The sequence below is a fragment of the Sphaerodactylus townsendi genome, linkage group LG04 (genome assembly GCF_021028975.2).
Source record: "Sphaerodactylus townsendi isolate TG3544 linkage group LG04, MPM_Stown_v2.3, whole genome shotgun sequence".
NCBI lineage: Eukaryota > Metazoa > Chordata > Lepidosauria > Squamata > Sphaerodactylidae > Sphaerodactylus > Sphaerodactylus townsendi.
Genome location: NC_059428.1, coordinates 156,119,664 through 156,143,480, shown reverse-complemented (window position 1 = coordinate 156,143,480; position 23,817 = coordinate 156,119,664). Strand labels below are relative to the sequence as shown.

Here is a 23,817-nt window from a genome sequence, read left to right as displayed (position 1 = left end):
TCGAAGTCTTAAAAGAAGGAATTATTCCTCTGAGTGACTAAGAAGAAGAAGAAGAGTTTGGATTTATATCCCCCCTTTCTCTCCTGTGGGAGACTCAAAGGGGCTTACAATCTCCTTGCCCTTCCCCCCTCACAACAAACACCCTGTGAGGTAGGTGGGGCTGAGAGAGCTCTGAGAAGCTGTGACTAGCCCAAGGTCACCCAGCTGGTGTGTGTGGGAGTGTACAGGCTAATCTGAATTCCCCAGATAAGCCTCCACAGCTCAGGTGGCAGAGCGGAGAATCAAACCCGGTTCCTCCAGATTAGATACACGAGCTCTTAACCTCCTACGCCACTGCTGCTAACAGTGTAATACATCATTACATTAAGAACATCAAACTGTAAAACCTGAATTAATAACTTATCTAAAGTTCTTAAAAGATAGCCGTCCAAATAATTATCCTTCTTGACAAGGGTGAGCAAGCGACCACAGGGAACATAATAACAAGAGACACAGTATAACCACACACAGAATATTCATTGGTCTTCTGTCTGCCTTTCCTCCTCTCCCGATCTGGTAGGTGTGTCTTTGTGAGGCTGGCCAACATTGGCGTGCTCTTGTTCTCGCTGTGGACTCGAATCACTTCCTGTGCTGACCGAAAGTGTGAAACCTGCGGCTACAACTATGAGCTCTACCCTGTAAGTAGATCTTGCTTTTGAACTTAACTCATTACAATTTTTCCCAGGGGAAAAATTCTCCCTTTCACTCGCTTGTGTCTTAAGAAATGGAGAAGCCACACAGTGAGGTCTTGCTTGTGTGTTTAGCAAAATTGTGGGCTGCCTTTCTGTCTAACACAGACTCAAGATTATTGTTCCACCAGTCGTATGGTTAAGGCGATAACCGGTTTTTATTATTATTATTTATTACGTTTGTATACCGCCCTCCCCCGAAGGGCTCAGGGCGGTGAACACAGAGTATACAGTCAGAGCACAAAGTAAAATCAACAAACAACCAGGAATAATTAAATTATGGCTCTGTACATATTAAAACTAAACCCCGTTAAAACACAGTGTTCTAATTACAAACACAATAGATGGTGTCCCACATCCTAAACCCTTAAGAGGGGACGACGACAGGGTCTACTGATGTTATGAAGAAGGGGGGGCAATCAGCGGCTGGCCTCCCCAAAAGCCCGGTGGAACAGCTCGGTTTTACAGGCCCTGCAGAATTCACTAAGATCCTGCAGGGCCCGGACAGCTGGAGGAAGAGCATTCCACCAGGCAGGGGCCAGGGCTGTAAAGGCCCTGGCCCGAGTGGAGGCCAGCCGCATCATTGAGTGGGCGGGGACCACCAGCAAATTGGCCTCTGCTGAGCACAGAGGCCGACTCAGGACATATGGAGCAAGACGGTCCCGCAGGTCATTTGCTTCCCCATTCCTTTCTACCTCTTGTGTTCTGGTTTTCATTGCAATTAAATTGCCATCTTCTTTAACATACGCTAGATTACATTTTAAATTTTGTATTGTGTTTATATTTCAATGTTGGAAACTTCCCTGTGCCCGTGAGGGGAAGGGCAGCATATAAAACCGATAAATGAAATGACCCAAACTTCAATCTCTGCTTCTTTGGGCTGCTGGATGTGTCCTACCGTCTCGTCTTCCATTTCAGTGCTGGGAATCTCAGGTCGGGCAGGAGATGTATAAACTGATGATCTTTGACTTCATCATCATTTTTGTGATCACGGTCTTTTTCAACTTCCCTCGAAAGTGAGTATGCAACTCAGATGAACAAAACATCTCGGGTCCGTCATAGCCCTTTCCTCTAGTCAGGAGAGAAAGGTGGACTATAAATCCAAACTCCTCCTCCTCCTATTCTTCTTCCTCCTCTCCCTCCCCACAAATGAAAGAAGATGCTGACTTTCCCAAGCTGGAGGAGCAGGTAGGAATTCCTTTCCCATTCTGGAGAGAGAGTTCAATATTCTCAGCTGCCCTCTGTTTGGATCAGGTCAGAAAGTGCCAAACTGACTTCTCCTTCACCCCCAATTAGAGAAATCACACCTTCCCCTCTCCCCCCACCCCCTCCAGTGCTCTCTGTGCCAGCTTGGAGGCTGCTGGGTAAGCCAAACCAGTATTTGTGGAGCCTTGGCCAAGGGAGCTGCATAATTCATACAGGCTGCAGCATCTGACTTTGTCCTGGTGCCGGGTTTCAGACTAGCATGTGGTTACTGCTTTTTGCCTACTCTCTTCTGCGTTGCTTGTCAGTGCTGGGTCGGGAGGCCCGCCCACCCTGGGTATTGTACTCAGAGTTCAGAAGGGTTGCCTGAAGTGTTGTCCAACAACACAGCTGTCCGTTAGATTTCATCCCTGCTCTAAAGAGCAGAGGGTGGCAGGCATGGTTTTCCCCTCATTGCCAAATGACCTAGCAAGTGTGGTGTACAAGAATCATGGAGCTGGAAGGGCCAGGTAGGCCGTCTAGTCTAAGTCCCTGCTCAATGCAGGATCATTGACATCGCTGACAAGTGATCCCTGACAAGAAGAAGAAGAAGAGTTTGGATTTATACCCCACCTTTCTCTCCTGTAAGAAGACTAAAGGTGGCTTGCAAGCTCCTTTCCCTTCCTCTCCCCACAACAGACAACTTGTGAGGCAGGTGTGGCTGAGAGAGCTCCAAAGAACTGTGGCTAGCCCAAAGTCACCCAGCAGGAATGTAGGAGTGCGGAAACACATCTGGCTCACCAGATAAGCCACTCAGCTGAAGGAGTGGGGAATCAAACCCGGTTCTCCAGATTAGAATCCACCTGCTCCTAACTACCACACCATGCTGGCTCTGAGACCGCCCAGTTGTTGCTTGAAGACTGCCTGCGTGGGGGAACTCCATGGGCAGCTGATTCTGAGAAGATAAAAAAGCAAATTGACCAGGGCAAGCTGTAAAAGCATTTCTAGCACAGTTTTGTTTGCCTGATTTCATTTCCATCCAAGCGTGTTTTCGGAAGGGGGGGAAAAAACCCCATTTAGTTTAGTTCCTGGATGTTCAAATCAAGAGCTTTGCTTTCCCTTTGTTTTTAGGTTGATTGTCACCTACTGTCCCCTGATGGCCTGCCGGTGGTGCGGCCTGCAGGAGTTTGACATTCCTGACAACGTCTTGGAAATCGTCTATGGGCAAACCATCTGCTGGATCGGGACTTTCTATTGTCCGCTCCTCCCTGCGATTGCGACCATAAAGTATTTCATCATCTTCTATGTCAAAAAGGTATCTGTGCCATAAGAACTGGGTACGCTGTTTGGTGGCTGGAAAACAAACGATCAAATTGTTTTCATCCTGCGCTGAATTCCTAGGGAGAACTGGAAAAAGGAACAGTCACGCAACTGCCAGTATTATCCTGGGTAGTGCATTTCTTTTCCCCGTCCCTTTCCCTCATTTGCGTGAAATCTATCTGTAGTCAAACTGCTGTGCCAATTTGAGAGACCAGGTTTTATCCTTCATTGGAAAAGCCAGTGATTGGAAAAGCAAGCAGCAGTGGCATAATGGTTAAGAGTAGGTGTGCTCTAATCTGGAGGAACTGGGTTTGATTCCCCGCTCTGCCGCTTGACCTGTGGAGGTTTATCTGGGGAATTCAGATTAGCCTGTGCACTCCCACATATCCAGCTGGGTGACCTCTGGCTAGTCATAGTTCTTCAGACCTCTCTCAGCTCCACCTGCCTCACAGGGTGTTTGTTGTGAGGGGGGAAGGGAAAGGAGTTTGTAAGCCCCTTTGAGTCTCCTTACAGGAGAGAAGGGGGATATAAATCCAACTCCTCTTCCTCTTCCTCCTTCTTTTTCTTCAGTCCTGACCCGGATAGCCCCAGGCTAACCTGACCTCGTCAGATCTAGGAAGCTAAGCAGGGTCAACTGGGCAAATATTTGGATGGGAGACCTCTAAGGAGTTCCAGGGGTTGTGATGTGGAGGCAGGCAAGCACAAACCAGCTATGGACGTCTCTTGCCTTCCACGCCTACCCAGAATTGCCATAAGTCAGATGTAACTTAAAGGCAAAAAAAGAGGGAAAAAGTCAAAAGGCAATGCCTTTAGAAATTGTGAGCAGAAGCTGCAGTGGAAGAAAACACTGTTGATGGGAAGAGAAATTAGAAGAAGAGTTTGGATTTATATCCCACCTTTATCTCATGTAAGGAGACTCAAGGTGGTTTACAAGCTCCTTTCCCTTCTTCTCCCCACAACAGACACCTTGTGAGGTAGGTGGGGCTGAGAGAGTTCAGAGAGAACTGTGACTAGCCCAAGGTCACCCAGCAAAAATGTAGGAGTGTGGAAACGCATCTGGTTCACCGGATAAGCCTCTGACACTCAGGTGGAAGAGTGGGGAATCAAACCCAGTACTCCAGATTAGAATTAAGAGTTACTTGGGGGCCCTTGGGCTTTCCTTCCAGTTGCAAGCAGCAAATAAAGCATTGGGGCTTGCTGGCCGACCACTGGGTTAGGCAGGGGGATTTTTCCCCTTTTCGCATTTTTTGATAAGCTTTTCTGCAAGGCTGGTTGCTGATCAAGCGATGGGGTGGAGGGAAAAGAAGAAGCCGTTGTTTATCTTTGGGTCCAGGACCAACACAGCGGCATTCAGGCAGAGATATTTTTTTCTGTTTCTCATTCTCCAGATCAGTCTGATGCACACGTGTAAGCCTTCCGCCCGACCTTTCAGAGCCTCAAGCTCCAACTTTTTCTTCCTGGTGGTGCTCTTGATTGGGTTAATTTTGGCTTTCGTTCCGTTGGGATTCAGTCTGACGCAGTAAGTAGCCCTGTTGCGTACATCACTGTTCGGTTCTGCTGCCCGAGTGTGCCACTTTCTGTTACTGTGGAAAAGAATTGGCAGCACATCAGTTTTTCTTTCACAGAGATCTGCTCGGGTGTCAAAGGCTCCTTAGGGGTTAGGACAGAGTGAACTCAAGGAGCAGCAGTGGCATAGTGGTTAAGAGCAGGTGTACTCTAATCTGGAGGAACCGGGTTTGATTCCCTGCTCTGCTGCCTGAGCTGTGGAGGCTTATCTGGGGAATTCAGATTAGCCTGTGCACGCAAACACACACCAGCTGGGTGACCTTGGGCTAGTCACAGCTTCTCGGAGCTCTCTCAGTCCCACCCACCTCACAGTGTGTTTGTTGTGAGGGGGGGAGGGAAAGGAGATTGTAAGCCCCGTTGAGTTTCCTACAGGAGAGAAAGGGGGGATATAAATCCAACTTCTTCTTCTCTTCCCTGTGTGTCTGGTTTCTTGAAGCAGCACAGAGCCTGTTAAACAGGAAACAAAATGGAGGGCGCAGCTGTAGAAAAACGAAAGTGTTGCAGTGTAAATGCTCTTTTACCAAAGTGCTGTGTTTGACAGTGCAGGAGGTAATGGTTTTGATGAAGGTCGCTCTTCAGTAAGATTCTTTAATTGTAAAAGAGAATCGAACGTCCGAGGGAGGCAGGCAGTAGGATCCCGCAGAGCGTAGCAACACAAGGAAGGCCCAGGAAGATGTGGCGGGTTAACTCGCACATCTCCTGAGATCTTTCCCTGGGACGGTATCGCACAGACCGGCCCCAATCTTCAGATGTGCTCGCAGCTCTCAAAAGGAGCTGCATCCGACAGCAGTGTTTTGCCTGATGGAGAAAAAGTGATTTTGTGTTGGTGTGTGAAGTCAATAGGGTTTCTTTTACAGACGACTTATTTCTTTTCTTTCCCTACGTCAGCATTCCCGCTTCAAAAGCTTGTGGGCCTTTTGTGTATTTTACCCGTTCGTGGGATATCATCGCGCACACCATTGACGGGTTCCCGGAGGTGTTGAAGAAGGTTCTGAACAGCGTTGCCACGGAAGCGTTCGCAGTCCCTTACTTCATGGTCCTTTGGTGAGTCCTGGCAAAGGTGCCCCCTCCCAGCATTGTCATTGGTTCAGTACCCTGTTTTTCTGCAGGCTTCAACTCTGGAGAAAATGGTCAGGCAAATACCTTTATGCTGCTCATATCTCATGGATGCCTTTCTGCAAACAGATGCCGATCTCCTTGACTTGCGTCATCCCGCCCTTACCAAAATTAGAAGTTTTGCCCCAACGGTCAGGCTTTCCCACGGCCCAGGGGAGAAACTGCAAGATAATGGAGGGGCGAGGTATTTTGAGAGCCAGCATGGTGTGGTGGTAAGAGCAGGTGGATTGTAATCTGGAGAACTGGGTTTGATTCCCTCATCTGAGTGGCAGAGGCTTATCTGGTGAACCAGATGTGTTTCTGCACTCCTGCATTCCAGCCGGGTGACCTTGGGCTAGTCACAGTTCTTTGGAACTCTCTCAGTCCCACCGACCTCACAAGGTGTCTGTTGTGGGGAGAGGAAGGGAAAGGAGCTTGTAAGCCACCTTGAATCTCCTTACAGGAGAGAAAGGTGGGGTATAAATTCAAACTCTTCTTCTTCTTTCAAATCTAAGGTCACCATCAAACACTGAAGTGGCATCCCAGATAAGACACTATTAATACCTCCAATTGAGCTGTTGTGGAATTTCTAGGTGAACAGAAACCCTAGAATGATTTTAATTATTTCCTGCTCTCCTCTGGCAAAGCTGGGCTCAGAGTGACTTACACCTGGCAGTGCATCCATAATATAATGATTAAATTTAAAACCACAGTTTTAAATATTACCCGTTCCTAGACTGACACTCAATCCGAGATATCCTCTTGGGGGGATGGTGTAGTCGGAAAGCCACGCAGTAAACTGGACAGAAACACCATTATAGAGAGGAAGGAAGGGGAAGAGAGGAGGCCAGGCCTAAATTTCCACAGTCGCTGTCCACAAACACATGACTGATGGAGCATCTCTACCTTGCAGGCCCTATGGAATTGCGATCAATCCCGTGGGACTTGGGTTTTACTCGACTGAGTTCCACCAGGTGGGAGCCAGGGCTGAAAAGGCCGGTCAGAATTCCTGGCTTGCCCTTAACAAGCATTGGCGCCTCAAATGACAGGCAGCACACAAACATCCAAGGACTTACTTGCAACAAACGGGTCTTGTGCATTTCCCACGTTTCAGTAGGATCACTGTAAGCTTCAGCTCAGCAGAGGCCTTAAACCATTCCTAAGCCACAGATTGAACTTGGCATTCTCTGCACACAACACGCATTCCTGACCAGCAAGCCCTGGCCCAAACAGCTTCCCTTTAGGATTACTTCCTGTTTTCCAAGTCGCATTTTTCCAAACTCGAGTCTGCGTTCTTGTTAAGGTTAAGGTGACCAGATGGTCACCTTTGTGATCCGGGATGGGGGAGGCGGCCGCGTGCGTGCATGCGCACACAGCCGCAGAAGCGCACTCCCTGTGACAGGGCGGCAAACGGCAAGCCCCAGAAGGCAGTGCGCTCCTGCAGTCGGGCGGTCGGGAGGCTGCCGCACTGCCTTGCGCCCTAGAAGGCAGTGCGGCAGCCTCCCAAAAATCAGGACCATTTGAAGAACCCATGGGACGCGGGACAAATTGTTTAAAGGCGGGACGGTCCCGCCAAAAGCGAGATGTCTGGTCAGCCTAGTTAAGGTGTCCCTTTCTTCCCCCTCTTCGTTTTCAGCCTCATCCTGTTCTATTTCGTTGCCTTGGCTGGAGCCCACAAGCGAGTCGTTAATCAGCTCCGGGAGCAATTAGTGATGGTAAGTTCAAATCACGTCCTTGTCCCCTGCTGTCTAGTAGATGTCGCTTTCGGACCGCTCAGACATGTGACACAGTGCGTGCCCCGCTTGCCCATGTAGCGTCCATTGCAAGCACAAGTGTGAGGTTAGAGTGGATGGAAGATATGATAGATCTCAAATTAATACTGCGGAAGGAGTGACGTCTGACTGGGATTGTGATTCAGAGCCGTCCCCTTATTGCATGGAGCCAGTATTGTGTAGTGGTTTAGAGCAGTGGGCTCTAATCTGGACAAGCCGGGTTTGATTCCTCTCTCCTCCTCATGAGTGGAAGACTCCTATCTGGTGGACCAGGTTTGTTTCTCTGCTCCTACACCTGAAGCCTGCTGGGTGGCTTGGGTCAGTCATGGTTCTCTCCAAGTTCTCTTAGCCCCACCTACCTCACCAGGTGCCAGTTGTGGCGAAGGGAATTGTCAGCTGCTTTGCGGCTTCTCAAAGGCTGAGAAAAGTGGGGTATAAAAACCAACCAATGTATAGTTAAGACATTGGAGGGCCGTGCTCTGAGTAATGTTCAGTGTAACGATCCCAGATCCTGAAGAAGAAGAAGAGTTTGGATTTATGCTCCGTCTTTCTCTCCTGTAGGAGACTCAAGGTAGCTCACAAGCTCCTGTCCCTTCCTCTCCCCACAACAGACACCTTGTGAGGTAGGATCTTCATGAGTTCCGCAGGGCCTGCAAGACTGAGCTGTTCCACCGGGCCTTCCGGGAGGCCGGCCGCTGATGGCCCTCCCCATAACATCGGTGGACTCTGCCACCCCCCCCCTCTTTTAGGGGATTTGATAGTAGGTCGCCATCTGCTGCGCTTGGTATTTGGATGCTGCATTTTAATGGGGTTTGGTTTTAATGAGTATAGAGCCGTTATTATTATTAATTAATTTGATATTTATTGATTTTATCTGTGCTTATCTATGTATTTTGTTTAACTTGTTGTTCACCGCCCTGAGCCCTCCAGGGGAGGGTGGTATACAAGCGCAATTAATTAATTAATTAATTAATTAATTAATTAATTAATTGGTGGGGCTGAGAGAGTTCTGAGAGAACTGTGACCAGCCCAAGGTCACCCAGCAGGAATGTAGGAATTCTAAAAACACCTCTGGTTCACCAGATAAGCCTCTGCCACTCAGGTGGAGGAGTGGGGAATCGAACCCACTTCTTCAGATTAGAATCCACCTACTCGTCATCACTACACGCTGGCTCTCAACTCATACAGTATGAAAATGTAACAGTAAGGCAGTTATTCCTGGTTTTCCACAGTCTTTAAAAGCATTTCTATGCTGCCTTTCCCCCCAAATAAGGTCCCCAAGGTTGGATATGGCCTATTGAACAGAGTCAGAATGTGCAGTTTGGGAAAATGCAAATGTTAAGAGCCGGTCTGAACTAATAGACAGTAAAGCAACGACTGCAGTTCACAGCACTGTTCATTCCCCTTTTGCACAAGGGGTAGCTTATGGATGGAAGTTGCAAGAGAGGCTTCATATCTTTCCCCCATTGATTGTGTTTGCATTCTAATGACCACCTTAGGAGAGCCGGGACAAACTTTTCCTCATCAGGAAGCTGACCGAAGCCCAGAGGCTCAGCTGAGGGGCCTGCCGATGCCTGATACACCCTGAGCTCCTCGCAAACGGACTCATCTAGCCATCCCACAAACTGCAGGGGACCGACAGTGCCTTGAACTAGTGATTTGGGACCTCGTTGCAGACTGGGGACGCGCAGGCTGAACCCCAAGGAATTGCGAGCCTTTCCCAACTTCGGGGCCTTCCTGTGGAAGCGTGAGTGTTTCCCCACAGCCTACAGTTCTCCCGTGTTCTCGGCTGGAATAGATTGTTGATCAACTCAGGAAAGGATTTTTGAGGTCCAGCTGTCTGGCAGGTGTCCTTTTGTGTGTGCGTGTGTGTGTGTGTTTTGCCGGTTTTCCCTGTTGTCCACTTGTACAGAACTCAGCCCTTCTAACCTGCACACGCCCTCTGCTATCACAGGGCTGTTTGGGTTGCTGTTCCTTCATTTTCACGGGTTACACGGAAGCCTCTATTTTCCAGGGGCTTTTAGGGAAAGCATGCCTTGTGCCGGGGATTTCGCTGGCAAAACTGCCTTTGATGCTGGCCTCCTCCGCCGGGGCTGCAGTTCCGATCCAAACTGGTGCGGAAGCTGCCGGACAGGCCGGGAAACGGTTTACGGTGCGCAGCTGTTCCATTGACAGCGCAGGCGGCTCTTCCGCTGAAGAAGCTTGGAGCTATCCCTGGAAGTGCCTGGGCACATCTGTGCACAGGAAAGAACTATATTGCACCCATTGCCTTAACAGTGCCTTGTAGAATAAGCCAAAGGAGGTGTGGGCAGCTACCTCCCCCCCCAATCCTTCTTGACCTTTCCAGCTGCAAACTCTCAAGAAACAATTGCTCACTCTGCATTTGCTCACACTTTGCACAGGGTAATAACTGATCTCCCCCTCCCCAAAGACACACAAGCTATGTCGTATTTGGGTGGCCGCCTTCAGAGAGCTGTGACCCACTCTCCCTCCTCGGGCGGCTGCCTGAAACTCAGCGGAGAAGCGTTGTCCCCGGAGGACAAGGTGTAGCCCTCTGGCTCACTGTCATGGATCTAACTGCTTCTGAATCTCTCTTGTCACTGGATATACTCTCTTGGCTGCTACTTCATCCAGAAAGTCTGCAGAAACTTCAACGTCACTGGACTTGAAGCCAAGGATTTCGTGGCGTTGGGGGGCAGAGAAGCGGAGCTGGAATTGTCCGGGCCGGCTTTCCTGAACCGTTTCAGTACATACCGAACCTCTGGAGTCTAATTGCTACTTGTGCGTCTTCCAGTATCGCTCTCCATCCTTTGGGAAAGCTGGCTTTGCAAAAAACCGGAAGTTCAAGTGGATAAAGGTAAAGTTCTCAGGACCAGATCTTAGGGTTACTGTTCCTTTTTTGTGAAATCAACCAAGCTCGTTTTGGGCTCTGCCCAGGAAACCATGTTACATGGGTTGTGCTTCACGGCACACTTGAAAATGCTAATTTTAGATTAATTTCCATATCCTTCGTTCAAGCACTACATTTGTTTTGCATCACTGGAAATCTGTAGAGAATAACTTGAAACGGCGTGGCAGTGTTTTAAAGAAAAACTTGCCCGGCGTCTGGTACGGGGTTCATGTCAGTGTTTGGGATCTTCAGCGATTTTCAGTATTTTTAAATGCTTATTTTTAAAAGGTGTTCAATGTGGATCGATGCTGTTAATAAATGCCATGTGAATGCTTCATGGAAACAGATTTTTTTATTTATCTATGGGGATAGTCTTCCCCTCTACCAAGTGTCACATGAGGATCAAGATTATGCTTTTGAAAAACACAAGGTAAGCGGAAAGTCTGGGAAATAAGGCACAATAGAATTGAAATTAAGCACGCTTGAGAGCCATTAATTTTATAAGAAGAAGAGTTTGGATTTATATCCCCCCTTTCTCTCCTGCAGGAGACTCAAAGGGACTTACAATCTCCTTGCTCTTCCCCCCTCACAACAAACACCCTGTGAGGTAGGTGGGGCTGAGAGAGCTCCGAGAAGCTGTGACTAACCCAAGGTCACCCAGCTGGCGTGTGTGGGAGTGTACAGACTGATCTGAATTCCCCAGATAAGCCTCCACAGCTCAGGCGGCAGAGCGGAGAATCAAACCCGGTTCCTCCAGATTAGATACACGAGCTCTTAACCTCCTACGCCACTGCTGCTTGAGTAAAGAGACTCAAAGGGGCTGACAATCTCCTTTCCCTTCCCCCCCCCCCACAACAAACATCCTGTGAAGTGGGTGGGGCTGAGAGAGAACTGTGGGGCTGAGAGAAAACTGTGACTAGCCCAAGGTCACCCATCTGGCATGTGTTGGAGTGCACAAGCTAATCTGGTTCACCAGATAAGCCTCCCCAGCTCAAGTGGCAGATCGGGGAATCAAGCCCGGTTCTCCAGATTAGGATGCCAGGATGACTTGTATGTGTATTGGACTTTTCAAGCCAGGATGACTTGTATGTGTATTGAAAAGGAGTTGGTCGACTTCTCCCCCCCAGTGAGTCTTATTAAAGTGGTTCATCAGATTTTGAAACTTTCCTATCGGCCTCCAAAAGCTTTTTCTGTTAAGTCACATCTGACTTACAGCAACCCTGTGGGGTTTCCAAGGCAATATGCATTTGGTGGTTTGCCACTGCCTGGCTCCAAGTCACAACCCCAATATTCCTTGGAAATCTCCCATCCAGTCACGGTTCTCTTTGAGCTCTCTCAGCCCCACCTGCCTCAGAAGGGATCCGCTGTGGGGAGAGGAAGGGAAAGGAGTTTGTAAGCCCCTTTGAGTCTCCTTACCAGAGAGAAAGGCGGAGTATAAATACAAACCCTTCTACACAAGACCCCAAAGAGCCGCTGTGGGTCTGAATAGACAGTGCTGACGTTGACGGACCCCTAGTCTGAGTTCGGATACGGCAGCTTTGGGCATTTGTGCCTAATACTGTTTGGCGTCGGATCTGTTTGGCATCGGATGAAATATGCCATACTCCGCAGACACTTGCTAGAGTCAAAATGTCACAGGCATCCCATTGCTGTTGGCACTGAGTAGATTACACTGGAGTGTGTTGTAAGTGACAGAGAAAAACATATTTGAAGTTCTAGAGCAGGGGTGTCCAACTCTGGCCCTCCAGATGTTCACAGACTACGATTCCCAGCAGCCCCTGTCAGGGCTGGTGGGAATCGTAGTCCATGAACATCTGGAGGGCCAGAGTTGGACACCCCCGCTCGAGAGCTTGATATTTTGAATTCCCATAAACATGATGAAACTAATAATGCTGGATAGTTTTGAAACTTTTTCCAAAGTCTCTGTGGGGACTAAGCTCCACCTTGGGATTTGAACAAGAGCCTGGTGGGTCTCAGAGGCACCTGTGTGATCCTGACCATAACCTTTTTAGCATCATGCTAAACGCCAGCTGAATGAAGAACAAGAGGGCTGCTGTTTGAAGCTCTCAATGCAACAAGTAGTTAAGAAAGAGGCAAACTGCTGTGTATGTGGCTGGAAGCAAAGCCCCTAAATCACAGGTGTCAAACTCGCGGCCCTCCAGATGTTATGGACCACAGTTCCCATCATCCCCTGCCAGCATCATGCTGGCAGAGGATGATGGGAACTGTAGTCCATAACATCTGGAGGGCCGCGAGTTTGACACCTCTGCCCTAAATGATTCCTGCATTGGGAAGGTGAGCTACACTGACATGGGGAGGTGAGAAAAATAAACCACTCGCGCGGCACTCAAATACTCAGGTCCACGATCCTTGTTGGTTCCCTTCTCTTCGGCAGAAGACCTGTAGGAAAAGCGGCAACACAGTCAGAGGTTACGGACAGCGCTGGGGAGGAGAATGAGCTTTTCAGTTGCCGACTTTGCTGCACAAACAAGGAAGTAATGCAAGAAAGTAACTCTTGATGACAAGGAAGTGAAACGCACACTAGATTTTATCAGCTGCAGCTCGGCAGCTGTAACAGAAGCAGCCGGGACACATAACAAGGAAAGCTTTTTTTGTAATACCTGCAGGTCAATTATTTCCGCATGTCATCTCTGCCTATGCAGACCACAATCTATGTCACAGGTCTCGGACATGCTGCCCACGGGCACCATGACACCCACTGTCACCTTTTTTGGCAGCTGCCCAGTGTTTTGAGGAAGTGTGAGGCCAGGTCGGCTTCTGACAGACTGCTGGAGACTGGATCGGCTGGGCAGATTTTTTTTAATGCTGCTTTGGCAGCCGCTGCCACCACAACATAAGCAACTACACGGTGTTACTGAAGTTAATCTGTGGCCGGCATTTCATGGTGGCTCCGCCGCCGGCAATCCTTTGGTGGCTGGCTCTACCTCCTCCAGCAGCCATTTTGTTGCTACACACACCAAAAGGGCCCGCAGGCTCAAAAAGGGTGGGGACCCCTGCTCTATGCCGTCTTGCTTAAGCTGGGGGGCGTAGTTCTGCGGGCACAATATCTGCCTTAGAAGAAGGAGGAGGAGTTTGGATTTATATCCCCCCTTTCTCTCCCGCAGGAGACTCAAAGGGGCTGACAATCTCCTTGCCCTTCCCCCCTCACAACAAACACCCTGTGAGGTGGGTGGGCTGAGAGAGCTCTGAGAAGCTGTGACTAGCCCAAGGTCACCCAGCTGCCGTGTGTGGGAGTGCACAGGCTAATCTGAATTCCCCAGAGAAGCCTCCACAGCTCAGGCGGCAGAGCAGGGAATCAAACCCGCTTCCTCCAGATCAGAGTGCACCTGTTCTTAGCCACTGCTCTTAGCCACTAGGCCACTGCTGCTCCTTAGAAGGCCGAGGGTCCCAGGTTCAATCCCTGGCACCTTTAACAGGTAGCAGGAGAGACCTGGAGAGCCACCACCAATCAGAAGAAACGCTGGCCTGATGGTCTGACTTGGTATAAGGCAGTGGCGTAGTGGTAAAGAGCAGGTGTACTCTAATCTGGAGAAACCGGGTTTGATTCCCCGCTCTGCCGCCTGAGCTGTGGAGGCTTATCTGGGGAATTCAGGCTAACCTGTACATTCCCAACGCCGCGCCAACTGGAAGTGACCTTGGAAGCTGAATCTGGTCGCCGAACTCTCTCAGCCCACCTACCTCACTGGGGTGTTTGTTGAGAGGGAGGGAAAGGAGTTTGTGAAAAACTGCTGGAGTCTCCTACAGGAGAGAAAGGGGGATATAAATTCAATAATTCTTCTTCTTCCATGCTGTCTCATAGCCTTGAAGCTCAAGATACGTTGTCATAATTTAAAAGTAAAAAAAGTCTGCTTTTGTGACATGGGTGGGCGGAGATGAGCTACGGTGTGCCAACAGCCTGAAAGTAGCGCAGTGGTGGCGAACCTTTGGCACTCCAGATGTTATGGACTACAATTCCCATCAGCCCCTTCCAGCATGGCCAATTGGCTCAACGAATTGAGAGTGGTTCCTTTAAACTAAGGAGTAGTATTGGAGGCCTAACGAATTGGAGCTCAACGAATTGAGAGTGGTTCCTTTAAACTAAGGAGTAGTATTGGAGGCCTAAGAGGCTGAGTCTTCCTTTCGTTTCTGTGTCGCCATGTTATTGTGAGTGGATATTCTGATGCATACTTATGCTTAGTTGTACATGCTACGTCTCTGAGGAGATGTTCTCCATTATTATGTTTTGCCGTAAAAGAAAGGACAGGTCAATTTTTGGGTTGCCTCCTGTATAAGTTTATGCTATGAGACCTTAAAGTGTTTTTTTGGGGGGAAATCTAGGAATCTTGAATATTTATAAATACATGGTACAGGGCTACTTGAAACTTAGTTGGTGCAGACTCATCATTTTTATCTATTGGCGCACCTTCCCCCCTGTTGCTATTATAGTGAACAACCTGGAAATGACAGGGAACCGAATTGGGCAGGAAAAACTAAGGCTTGCTTGTCTTATGCCAACCGTGGCGTGGTGTCGCAACTGAAACTTGCCATTACTACCCACTTAATAATTTTTTTCTTACCTTAGCTTTTCACTGTGTTCCTCAAACATCCCTCGTTGGACAGTGCTTTCCTTTGTCACATTCGGAACACACATTTGAACACTTGAACCAGCGTTTGCTTCCTCTTCCTTCTGCTCTGCATTTGTATTTCTCCTCTAGGGTGAAAAGGGCACAGAGGTAATGCTTTTTAAAATCTATTTCTGTTGGAAATGTTCAAGTAGCCCTAACGGAGAGATCCTAGCAGTTTCTCCAGGACAGGGTTCTCCAAATATGGCCCTCCAGATGTTCATGGACTGAAATTCCCATAAGCTCTGCCGCTTGGCCATGCTGGCAGGGGCTGATGGGAATCGTTGTCCATGAACATTTGGAAGGCCATAGGTTGGTGAGCCCTGTCCTAAAATAAATCCATTAGCCATCGACTTCAGCTCTTCTCTAAGAAAGCTCTTCTCCTAAGGAAATGTTGGGCTGAACACATTGTACAGTCATGTAAGGCTGTTGTTAGCACAGGGCAGGGAGCCGTTCCTGTTGGCAGCAGAAGTTCAATAGGTTTAAATTACAGGGGGAGGAGTTAATTCTGCAGTGGAATCGGCCCCCTAGAGAGGTGGCGAGTGCTGCCTCTCTGGCAGTCTTCAAGCAGTGGCCGGACAAGAAGAAGAGAAGAAGAGTTTGGATTTATACCCCACCTTTCTGTCCTGTAAGGAGACTCAAGGTGGCTTACACGCTCCTTTCCCTTCCTCTCCCCACAACAGACACCTTGTGAGGTAGGTGGGGCTGAGAGAGTTCAGAGAGAACTGTGACTTGCCCAAGGTCACGAGCAGGAATGTAGGAGTGCGGAAACACATCTGGTTCACCAGATAAGCCTCTGCCGCTCAAGTGAAGGAGTGGGGAATCAAACCCGGTTCTCCAGATTAGAATCCACCACCATTCCAGATTAGAATTAACCACGACACCCCCCTGGCTCTCAGTATTTCTTGAATACTTGTCAGGGATCCTTTAGGCCAGTGATGGCGAACCTCTGGCACGGGTGCCAGAGGTGGCACTCAGAGCCCTCTCTGTGGGCACGCACAGAGCTCATCATGTGGCTGTTCACATCTAGGCTGGCCTGGGTTCACATCTAGGCTGGCCTGGGTCACTGAGCTCGATTATTAGCATTAAACCTAAGACCTAGTTTTGGGGAAGCAGTGTAGGTAACCATGTTAAGCGCTGTTAAACCCCACTGATTTTCATGCAAAGTGCGATCCTTTACCTGGGATTAAGCTCAGTTGCTGGCAATGGGGCTTGCTTCTGAGTAAACCCTTCTAGGGTCATGATTCACCCGTTCAAAGAGTTGCATGGTTGCTTCAAAGCATAAGAACATAAGAACATAAGAACTAGCCTGCTGGATCAGACCAGAGTCCATCAAGTCCAGCACTCTGCTACTCGCAGTGGCCCACCAGGTGCCTTTGGGAGCTCACAGGCAGGAGGTGAAAGCGATGGCCTTCTGCTGCTGCTGCTCTTGAGCACCTGGTCTGCTAAGGCATTTGCAATCTCAGATCAAGGAGGATCAAGATTGGTAGCCATAGATCGACTTCTCCTCCATAAATCTGTCCAAGCCCTTTTTAAAGCTATCCAGGTTAGTGGCCATCACCACCTCCTGTGGCAGCATATTCCAAACACCAATCACACGTTGTGTGAAGAAGTGTTTCCTTTTATTAGTCCTAATTCTTCCCCCCAGCATTTTCAATGAATGCCCCCTGGTTCTATTATTGTGAGAAGCAAAGCCACCGACTACCACCAAGCTTACTCCTGAGTAACGCACGCCTCAGAGCCAATCATTTTTTTCTAAACTAAAACCTCAGCATTCAGGTTAAATTGCCATATTGGCACTTTGCGATAAATAAGTGGGTTTTGGTTTGCAGTTTGGGCACTCGGTCTCAAAAAGGTTCACCAGCACTGCTTTAGGCTGATCTGGCATTTCGCAGGGGGTCGGATTAAATGGCCAGTATGGCCCCTTCCAATTCAGTGATCCTCCCTGCAACATGAGCCTCCTCGGTGCAGCTCAGAAAGCGTAGAGTCTTGCAGGAGAAGGAGCTAATAGTACACTGGCACCTGAAAGCAGTGCCATTATGCCAATAAATTGTATTGTGTTTCACCATTTAAATGAAGGGGTAAACAGGCAGTTCCCAACCGGAAAGGCTGGAGCTCGGACAGAAACGCTGGCTGATGCTTGCTTAGTTGCAGAAATCGGGGGGAGGGGGGCAGCTATTCTTTTTTAGATGCACACCTTGAAGTTCTTACCTCTTGGCTGGCTAATGATTTGGCACTCGAACATCTAGAGGCAGAAGAAATGGTAAATTCCTCATCCGAAGTTTCATCTCCCAAACTTCTTGGAACACATCTCTTCACCTGTGGAGGTGCTGAAGAGCCGTCTTCCTCTTCAGAGATTTCGCCAGCCCCCAGAAGTGCTGGTGGGATGTACGTCACTTGCTGGTCCCACGAGTCTCCAAAAATAAGGTCATTTATCTGCCACTGACCGGTAGGCTCATCGACAGCCTTGGCATCTCCTCCGTGAAAAGATAATATCTGGTTTAAAAGCTTTCCTGAATGGTCTTTGTCGTGATTTCCCACATTGGCATCTGCCTTCGTGGACTCGTTCGTGGTCAAACCAACTGGCATGTTTTGATCTTCTCCCTGGCAAACGTGGTACCCCAAAGATGGTCCACGTGCGACTGTCAGGGGATGCTCTTTGTCATGATCTTCTTGAAGACCGGCCAGAATCTCGCCGGATTCCTCGACAGAGGTTGTGGCCAGAGTTGTGTTTTCAGTTTGCCTTAAGTTATCCGGGCTGCAGCTGTCTGAATTATGTTTCTGCTCAGCATGCATAGCACAGTACCATTGCTGGGGCGTTTGGAAACGGACTTGATGACTCTCAGAGTTCCTCTCTGATGCAGACTGGTGCCCTCTTTTGGTCTCTTCAGACTTCCTCGAAAACTGACGTTCCCAGTTACGTTGGTCTTGCATTTTCTTACCTTGCCCGTTCGGTATAGCGCCCTCGGAAGCCACCTTGGACTTGTCTGTCGCTCCTGTCTTTTCACTGACAGCTGAACTTTGGGCATGCAGCTCTTCATCTGTCGGTTTCACAGGACATACTTCCATGCTGCTTCCTGTTACCTCTGGAGTGTGTCTGGAGGTCAGGCTTGGCTGTCTAGCCAGAGGTCTGCTAGATCCAGAAAGCCTAGTTTTTGAAGCCACCCCAATGGGAGTGCAAGATGACTTTTTCCTTTTGATTTCAACCAGCCTGTAAGAATGTCCAGCAAGGGGCTGAAGGTGGCCTTTCGAATGAGAGTTTGCCTCTATGTTTTGGGATTCAGATAACTCCAAAGGGGTACAGGAGAGAGATGTTCCATTCTTGAGAATGCCTTTCCTAAACACTTTGTTTTGTCCAGGTGGGGAATAAGGACTTGGGAAACTTGTCCCCAGCGAGCATGAATTGTTTGATTTAGGAAGCATTGCAGAGAGTACCCTGTTAGATTTATAAGAGTGACGAGAAACGTCAGAGGACATTTCAACTGGTCTCTCTCTGCATTTCACCTTCTTTCTTTTCTTAGTGGTCTTCGGTTCTAAAAAGATACCACATTGAAAGTGTTTAAAAATCCTGTCAGCCTTGGGATTTATCGTAAACACATACAGTAGCATTCAAAGGTCCCTTTTTTAATATGAATAAAAAGACTGAAGTACAAACCTACAAATCATAGTTGTTGTGGGTTTTCTGGGCTGTGTGACAGTGGCCTGGTAGATCTTGTTCCTAACATTTCACCTGCATCTGTGGCTGGCATCTTCAGAGGTGTATCACAGAGAGAAGTCTGGACACAGTGGGTAACAGACTTTTCTCTGTGATACACCTCTGAAGATGCCAGCCACAGATGCAGGTGAAATGTTAGGAACAAGATCTACCAGACCACAGCCACACAGCCTGGAAAACCCAGAACAACCAGTTGAATCTGGCCATGAAAGCCTTCAACAATGCTACAAGTCATAATTAGAAAGGAGAAGAGACATTATTCAACACGACATCTCAGAAACCGGTGTCTTAAAATTTCTTGAAAAGATCTATCACTGGTTTCTTGCAAAAGGAAAGGATGAATTCGGATTGAGGACTACATGTAGAACATACGACTTACTTTTACCACCATTCTTTTCTGAAGCCTTCTGATCGAGTTCAGTGTGGAATTCTTCATTACGCTCCTGTATGCAGCTGAACACAGCAAAATTAGTAAGATGGGACGGGCAGTGGAACAAAATCCTCTGTTTATTGTTAGCAAGGCTTGCCGATGGATATTTTGAGAGCCCCGTATGCGATTTCACTTGCCACTAAATTCAAACCTCACTGAACTGAAAGCATTGGCCCAGCACACATGGAGGCTGATTGTTAGTTTTTTAAACAAGCTATGGGGGGAAATTCTCTATAAAATGTTGATCCCACCCCTCGGGGTAATCAGATAAAAATTGACCAAACGTTTGACACTGATGTAAAGTTACCTATGCCAAGTTGTTTTCCAGCATAGTACAGTCATGTAAATTTCATTGGCAACCTGACTGGATGGGTACAGAAGGTACCTTTTTTTTAGCCCAGTCGCTTGCCTGAAATGCCAATGGTGGGACACTCCATCCAGTGTGAAAATGAAGAAAACTTGTACCAACCAGGCTACAATGACGACTTCAAAAAATTAGTTCTCCCACTGGAGTAGCAATTTACTTTTAAGTAACCAAAATAATTTTATAATTTTACAAACAGTAACCCAATGTTTTGGAAAAATTGTTTACATTCTCCCATTGGAGTAATATATATAAACACAAGTTAGAACGGCACGGAAATGTAATCTAAATATAAATATAACAGCTAGCCAGATTCTAGATAATTAACCAACTGGCCTCGTTAAACTTCAATAATGGTTGCAATCAGGGAGGACAACGCTCCAGGAGATTTCGAGAGGCATAAGAATAAACCAATTGCAGAGCGTTGTCCTCCCTGATTGTAACCATTATTGTACTTTGAAAAACTCTGACCTGCCTTTAACAGTCGTGAAGTTTAACGAGGCCAGTTGGTTAATTATCTAGAATCTGGCTAGCTGTTATATTTATATTTAGATTACATTGCCGTGCCGTTCTAACTTGTGTTTATATATATTACTCCAATGGGAGAATGTAAACAGTTTTTCCAAAACATTGGGTTACTGTCTGTAAAATTATGAAATTATTTTGGTTACTTAAAAGTAAATTGCTACTCCAGTGGGAGAACTAATTTTTTGAAGTCATCATTGTAGCCTGTTGGTACAAGTTTTCTTCATTTTCACTTTGGTGTGTACCTTCCCCTTTTGCTTAGCAGGGACGCTCCATCCAAGCATGAATTGGCCCTTAGACTTTTCAGCTGAGAGCAGCTTGCCTTGGTGTGCAGTCATTAACCTTTGCATGTGATTGTACCCGCGCTTTAGTGGCCTGCTTCATCTCCAGCGGACCACTGGTGGATAAAGCCCAGACTGGAGGCCCTTTCAGACAATGCCAGGTCCTTCAGCACCAATCTTATGACTAGCTCCATGAAGCGTTCTGGCCACTGGCCTCCCCACAAAATCCTGGTTGTATAGACAAAACCAGGGCTGGGGTTATGATGCCATGGAGAAACTGGTCGCTTCAGCAATTTCCCCTTTCAGCTTTGCAAGCAGTGTAAGAAAAGGCTGCCATCAGAGGTGGCAACATTATTGTGAGGCTAAAAGAGAAAGAACAGGGTCTCTGGAGGCAGGAAGGACCATCGGAACAGTGGTGTGGATGAATCTCCTATGTGCCATTTGAGTCAAATATATATATATTTTTAAATTGCAAGTTGTTATGAGGGGGTCCAGCTCCCATACCTCTCTGCCTCGTCTTTGTGGAACCGTGTAGAAGAAAGAGTCCGTTCCCCGGCATGATCCAAACTCGGAACAGTTCTAGCCGCTCTTCTCTTCGGAGTTGAATCAGCTCCTTGAGTGGTTCCTAACACTTTCGGAAAGACTTCAGAAGTCTGGAGAGAAAAATAACTTGTAGAATTCCTGAAACGCTTTATCTTTCACGTTCACCACAAACTGGGCCCAGCTGCTTGACTGATTTCTCCAAACCCACTCTCAACGCCAGCATTTATAAGGACCATAGTGGCACTTGGGGTTGGAATGCAAACGTGACTAGTTCAGTGGCAAAAGAAGTGCCACGTACTGGTTATAACTTCAGACTAGGATCAAGAAGAGCTGGGTTCGAATTCCTACTCTGTCACAGAACTTGCTGAGTGACATTGGGACAGTCGCGCACTCCCAAGCCTTACCTGCTTGACAGGGTTTTTGTGAAAATAAAATGGAGAGGGAGAGAAGATTGTAAGGCTCATCCCGCACATGCAGAATAATGCACTTTCAAACTGCTTTCAATGCTCTTTGAAGCTGTGCAGAATGGCAAAATCCACTTGCAAACAGTTGTGAAAGTGGTTTGAAAACTCATTATTTTGCGTGTGCGAAAGGGGCCTAAGCCGCTTTTGATCCCTGGGGTATAAGTGAAGTAGATACAATTTAAGAAGCGGCAATATGTTTTTAAGGACAACATTCATCGATCTTTTGCTTGTGATACCTACAGCAGCCACGACGAACTTGGAAGACGAAGAAATGAGTCTCCGCACTTCTTCTGCAGACATGGTCGGAATAGCAGCTCTGTGTAGACTGGAGGGGGTGCGCTGCCAATAACTTTGCCTGACAGAAAAGTGGAATCCGTGTTTAATTCACTCCAAGCTAAACGCTAGCGAAACGAGTAAGCAGAGATTGCAGAAGCAAGCTACCAAAGGAAGAGGGAGGAGGACGCGGCAACACAGCTTGTCCAAGATGACACTGGCTAGTGGGGCAGTACAAAATGTAATCTAGAAGCATCTGCGGGATATCTCAGTTGTGCTTAAGCGGCAAGTGTGGGAATCCAGTTGGACTTCCAGCAACTCCTCTGGGGGAACATCAAAGTATTTTAGTCCTAAACTTTTTGCAGTATCAGTGTCACCTACTCTCTTTAATACGCTCACGTTCTGCATATTCGGTTATGAAAATATTTGACGTGGCTGCTGCTCAGTACTCTAGCCGAATTAATAGGGAACCCAAAGTCGGAACTACATTAGCTCAGCATGGCGTGTTACCTTTGAGTCCTCTTCGCTCTGCCGTCGTTTTTTAAGTCGGGTATGTAATCCTGCTGATAAAGACAAAGAAATAAATGATAACCCATAGCCCCTTTGGACAGTATAAGCCCCCTTCTTCACCACCCTGTGGGATGAGAAACCCAACCGGGGTCATTATGCTGCGACTTCACAGTGCTTTTACACTAACACATGTTGGGCTGGGGAGAAAAAGTGGGTATAAATGTGTAAACAAATACTCCTAATAAATGGGGACAGCATGGCTTTTAAGCATTACCCGTGCCATCTCTTTTATGAATTTTTCCACATCCTTTTGCTTTTCTGGGCTCTTCCTCACTTTTTGGTGACACTCCTCAGTACTGCCCACGTACATGCGTAGGGACGCCTCCAGTTTAATCTTGGCAAAATCGTGCTCCAACGGCCTGCCGTGCTCCCACTCGATCAGACGCAGGGGAGACTGCAAACAAATTGGGGGGGAAATCTGACTCAATTGGAAGCAACTGACAGGCACTGGGAAACCAGCGCTATTGCAAATGAGCAGAGGAAGAGAGTTGAGATCATGAATTCAATTATTCCAACGGCAACAGTGATGGTTAGATGTAGACCAGCCTGCATTTCTTTTAAAACCAGGTCTTTGCCTTGGTTTGATGTTCTGCAAACATTCTGCCTTTCTTGCTAGCCTGAGAATTTCTCATTGCAGGTGTACGTTGGATACTCTGAGAAAATCACTGTGAAAAATCTAGCATTCCAGTGTGGCTGGTGTGTGATTCGGAAAGCCACCCCAAATCCTCCAAATTCTTACCGTATTCCAGTCGCAGCTTTCCATTTCATCTCTGATTAACCCAGAGGAATCGAAGCAATTTTCTTTTCTTTGTACGTCAACGTAATACTTCCTAAGGGGGGGCGGCAACAGGTTTCTGCTCAATAATTATTTATTAAGTGAGGATTTAAAATATGAATTTGAATATTTATATAGAAAGGCAACAAAATGCGTTAAAATAGTTTCAATAACATTCATTCTGCCTGTCTACATGCAGTTTTTTGGACTCTCCCACACAGAATCGCTGATAGGATTTTACTTCAGTCACATAGATCAAGGGTGGCCAATCTATGGTGCTCCAGATGTTCCTGGACTACAAATCCCATCAGCCCCTGCCAGCATGGCCAATTGGTCATGCTGGCAGGGGCTGATGGGAATTGTAGTCCAAGAACATCTGGAGCACCATAGGCTGGCCACTCCTGGTATAGATCTTTGTGCTTTGCAAACCGGCTGCTGCCAAAGCAACAGAGTTGTTGTTTTTAAATCTGCAATGCCAATCAAATCTCCAGTTGTCAATCAGAAGTGTTGCTGGGCAACAGCAACGTTTGGGGATCCCCTGACGCCCGCTGCCCCCGCCGCCCTCCCCGATTGGGCCGCCTTACAGCCGATGGGCCACCGAGCGGGCCAGGCTCCTCGCCGACACCGAGCCGCCGCCCGCCGCCATCGCCCCTTCCGCGCCCGGCCGGCTCTCCGCTGGCGCCTGCCAGGAGCATCTTGGTC

At 47.9% G+C, this 23,817-nt stretch overlaps 2 protein-coding genes across 5 annotated transcripts in view; one reads left to right on the top strand and one right to left on the bottom strand.

Annotated features, from left to right (window-relative positions):
• Positions 1-10,896, top strand: part of TMC7 (transmembrane channel like 7) — a 24,623-nt gene extending 13,727 nt beyond the window's left edge. Inside the window, exons 10-16 of the mRNA XM_048492958.1 lie at positions 560-677; positions 1,647-1,744; positions 3,042-3,225; positions 4,619-4,749; positions 5,685-5,840; positions 7,528-7,606; positions 9,163-10,896. Coding sequence (XP_048348915.1) covers positions 560-677; positions 1,647-1,744; positions 3,042-3,225; positions 4,619-4,749; positions 5,685-5,840; positions 7,528-7,606; positions 9,163-9,222 — 826 coding nt within the window. The 3' untranslated portion in view covers positions 9,223-10,896. The remainder of the gene's footprint in view (positions 1-559; positions 678-1,646; positions 1,745-3,041; positions 3,226-4,618; positions 4,750-5,684; positions 5,841-7,527; positions 7,607-9,162) is intronic.
• Positions 3,091-23,817, bottom strand: LOC125430756. Of its 4 annotated transcripts, none has more exons than XM_048492956.1 (10): positions 23,700-23,817; positions 23,080-23,170; positions 22,555-22,734; positions 22,281-22,333; positions 21,738-21,852; positions 20,995-21,143; positions 19,270-19,343; positions 17,387-18,708; positions 15,131-15,264; positions 3,091-3,317 (listed from the first exon to the last, which is right to left on the bottom strand). In XM_048492956.1, exons 1-10 carry the CDS (start codon positions 23,759-23,761, stop codon positions 3,308-3,310), a joined length of 2,190 nt encoding a protein of 729 aa, XP_048348913.1. In that variant the 5' UTR covers positions 23,762-23,817; the 3' UTR covers positions 3,091-3,307. The 4 variants fall into 4 exon arrangements, with proteins under 4 accessions (XP_048348913.1, XP_048348912.1, XP_048348910.1 ...); XM_048492955.1 differs by lacking the exon at positions 3,091-3,317 and adding an exon at positions 11,467-13,032; XM_048492953.1 differs by lacking the exon at positions 3,091-3,317 and adding an exon at positions 11,467-12,953.

Bases quoted from the DNA above. Each gene is read 5' to 3' on its own strand.
- LOC125430756 (XM_048492953.1), bottom strand. From the start codon at position 23,761: ATGGCGGCGGGCGGCGGCTCGGTGTCGGCGAGGAGCCTGGCCCGCTCG. The intron at 23,171-23,699 runs GTAAGGCGGCCC...GCCCCCCCTTAG, and splicing joins CGCTCGGTGGCCCATCGGCT to GAAGTATTACGTTGACGTAC. The intron at 21,853-22,280 runs GTAACACGCCAT...CTTTTCTGTCAG, and splicing joins AGAGCGAAGAGGACTCAAAG to GCAAAGTTATTGGCAGCGCA.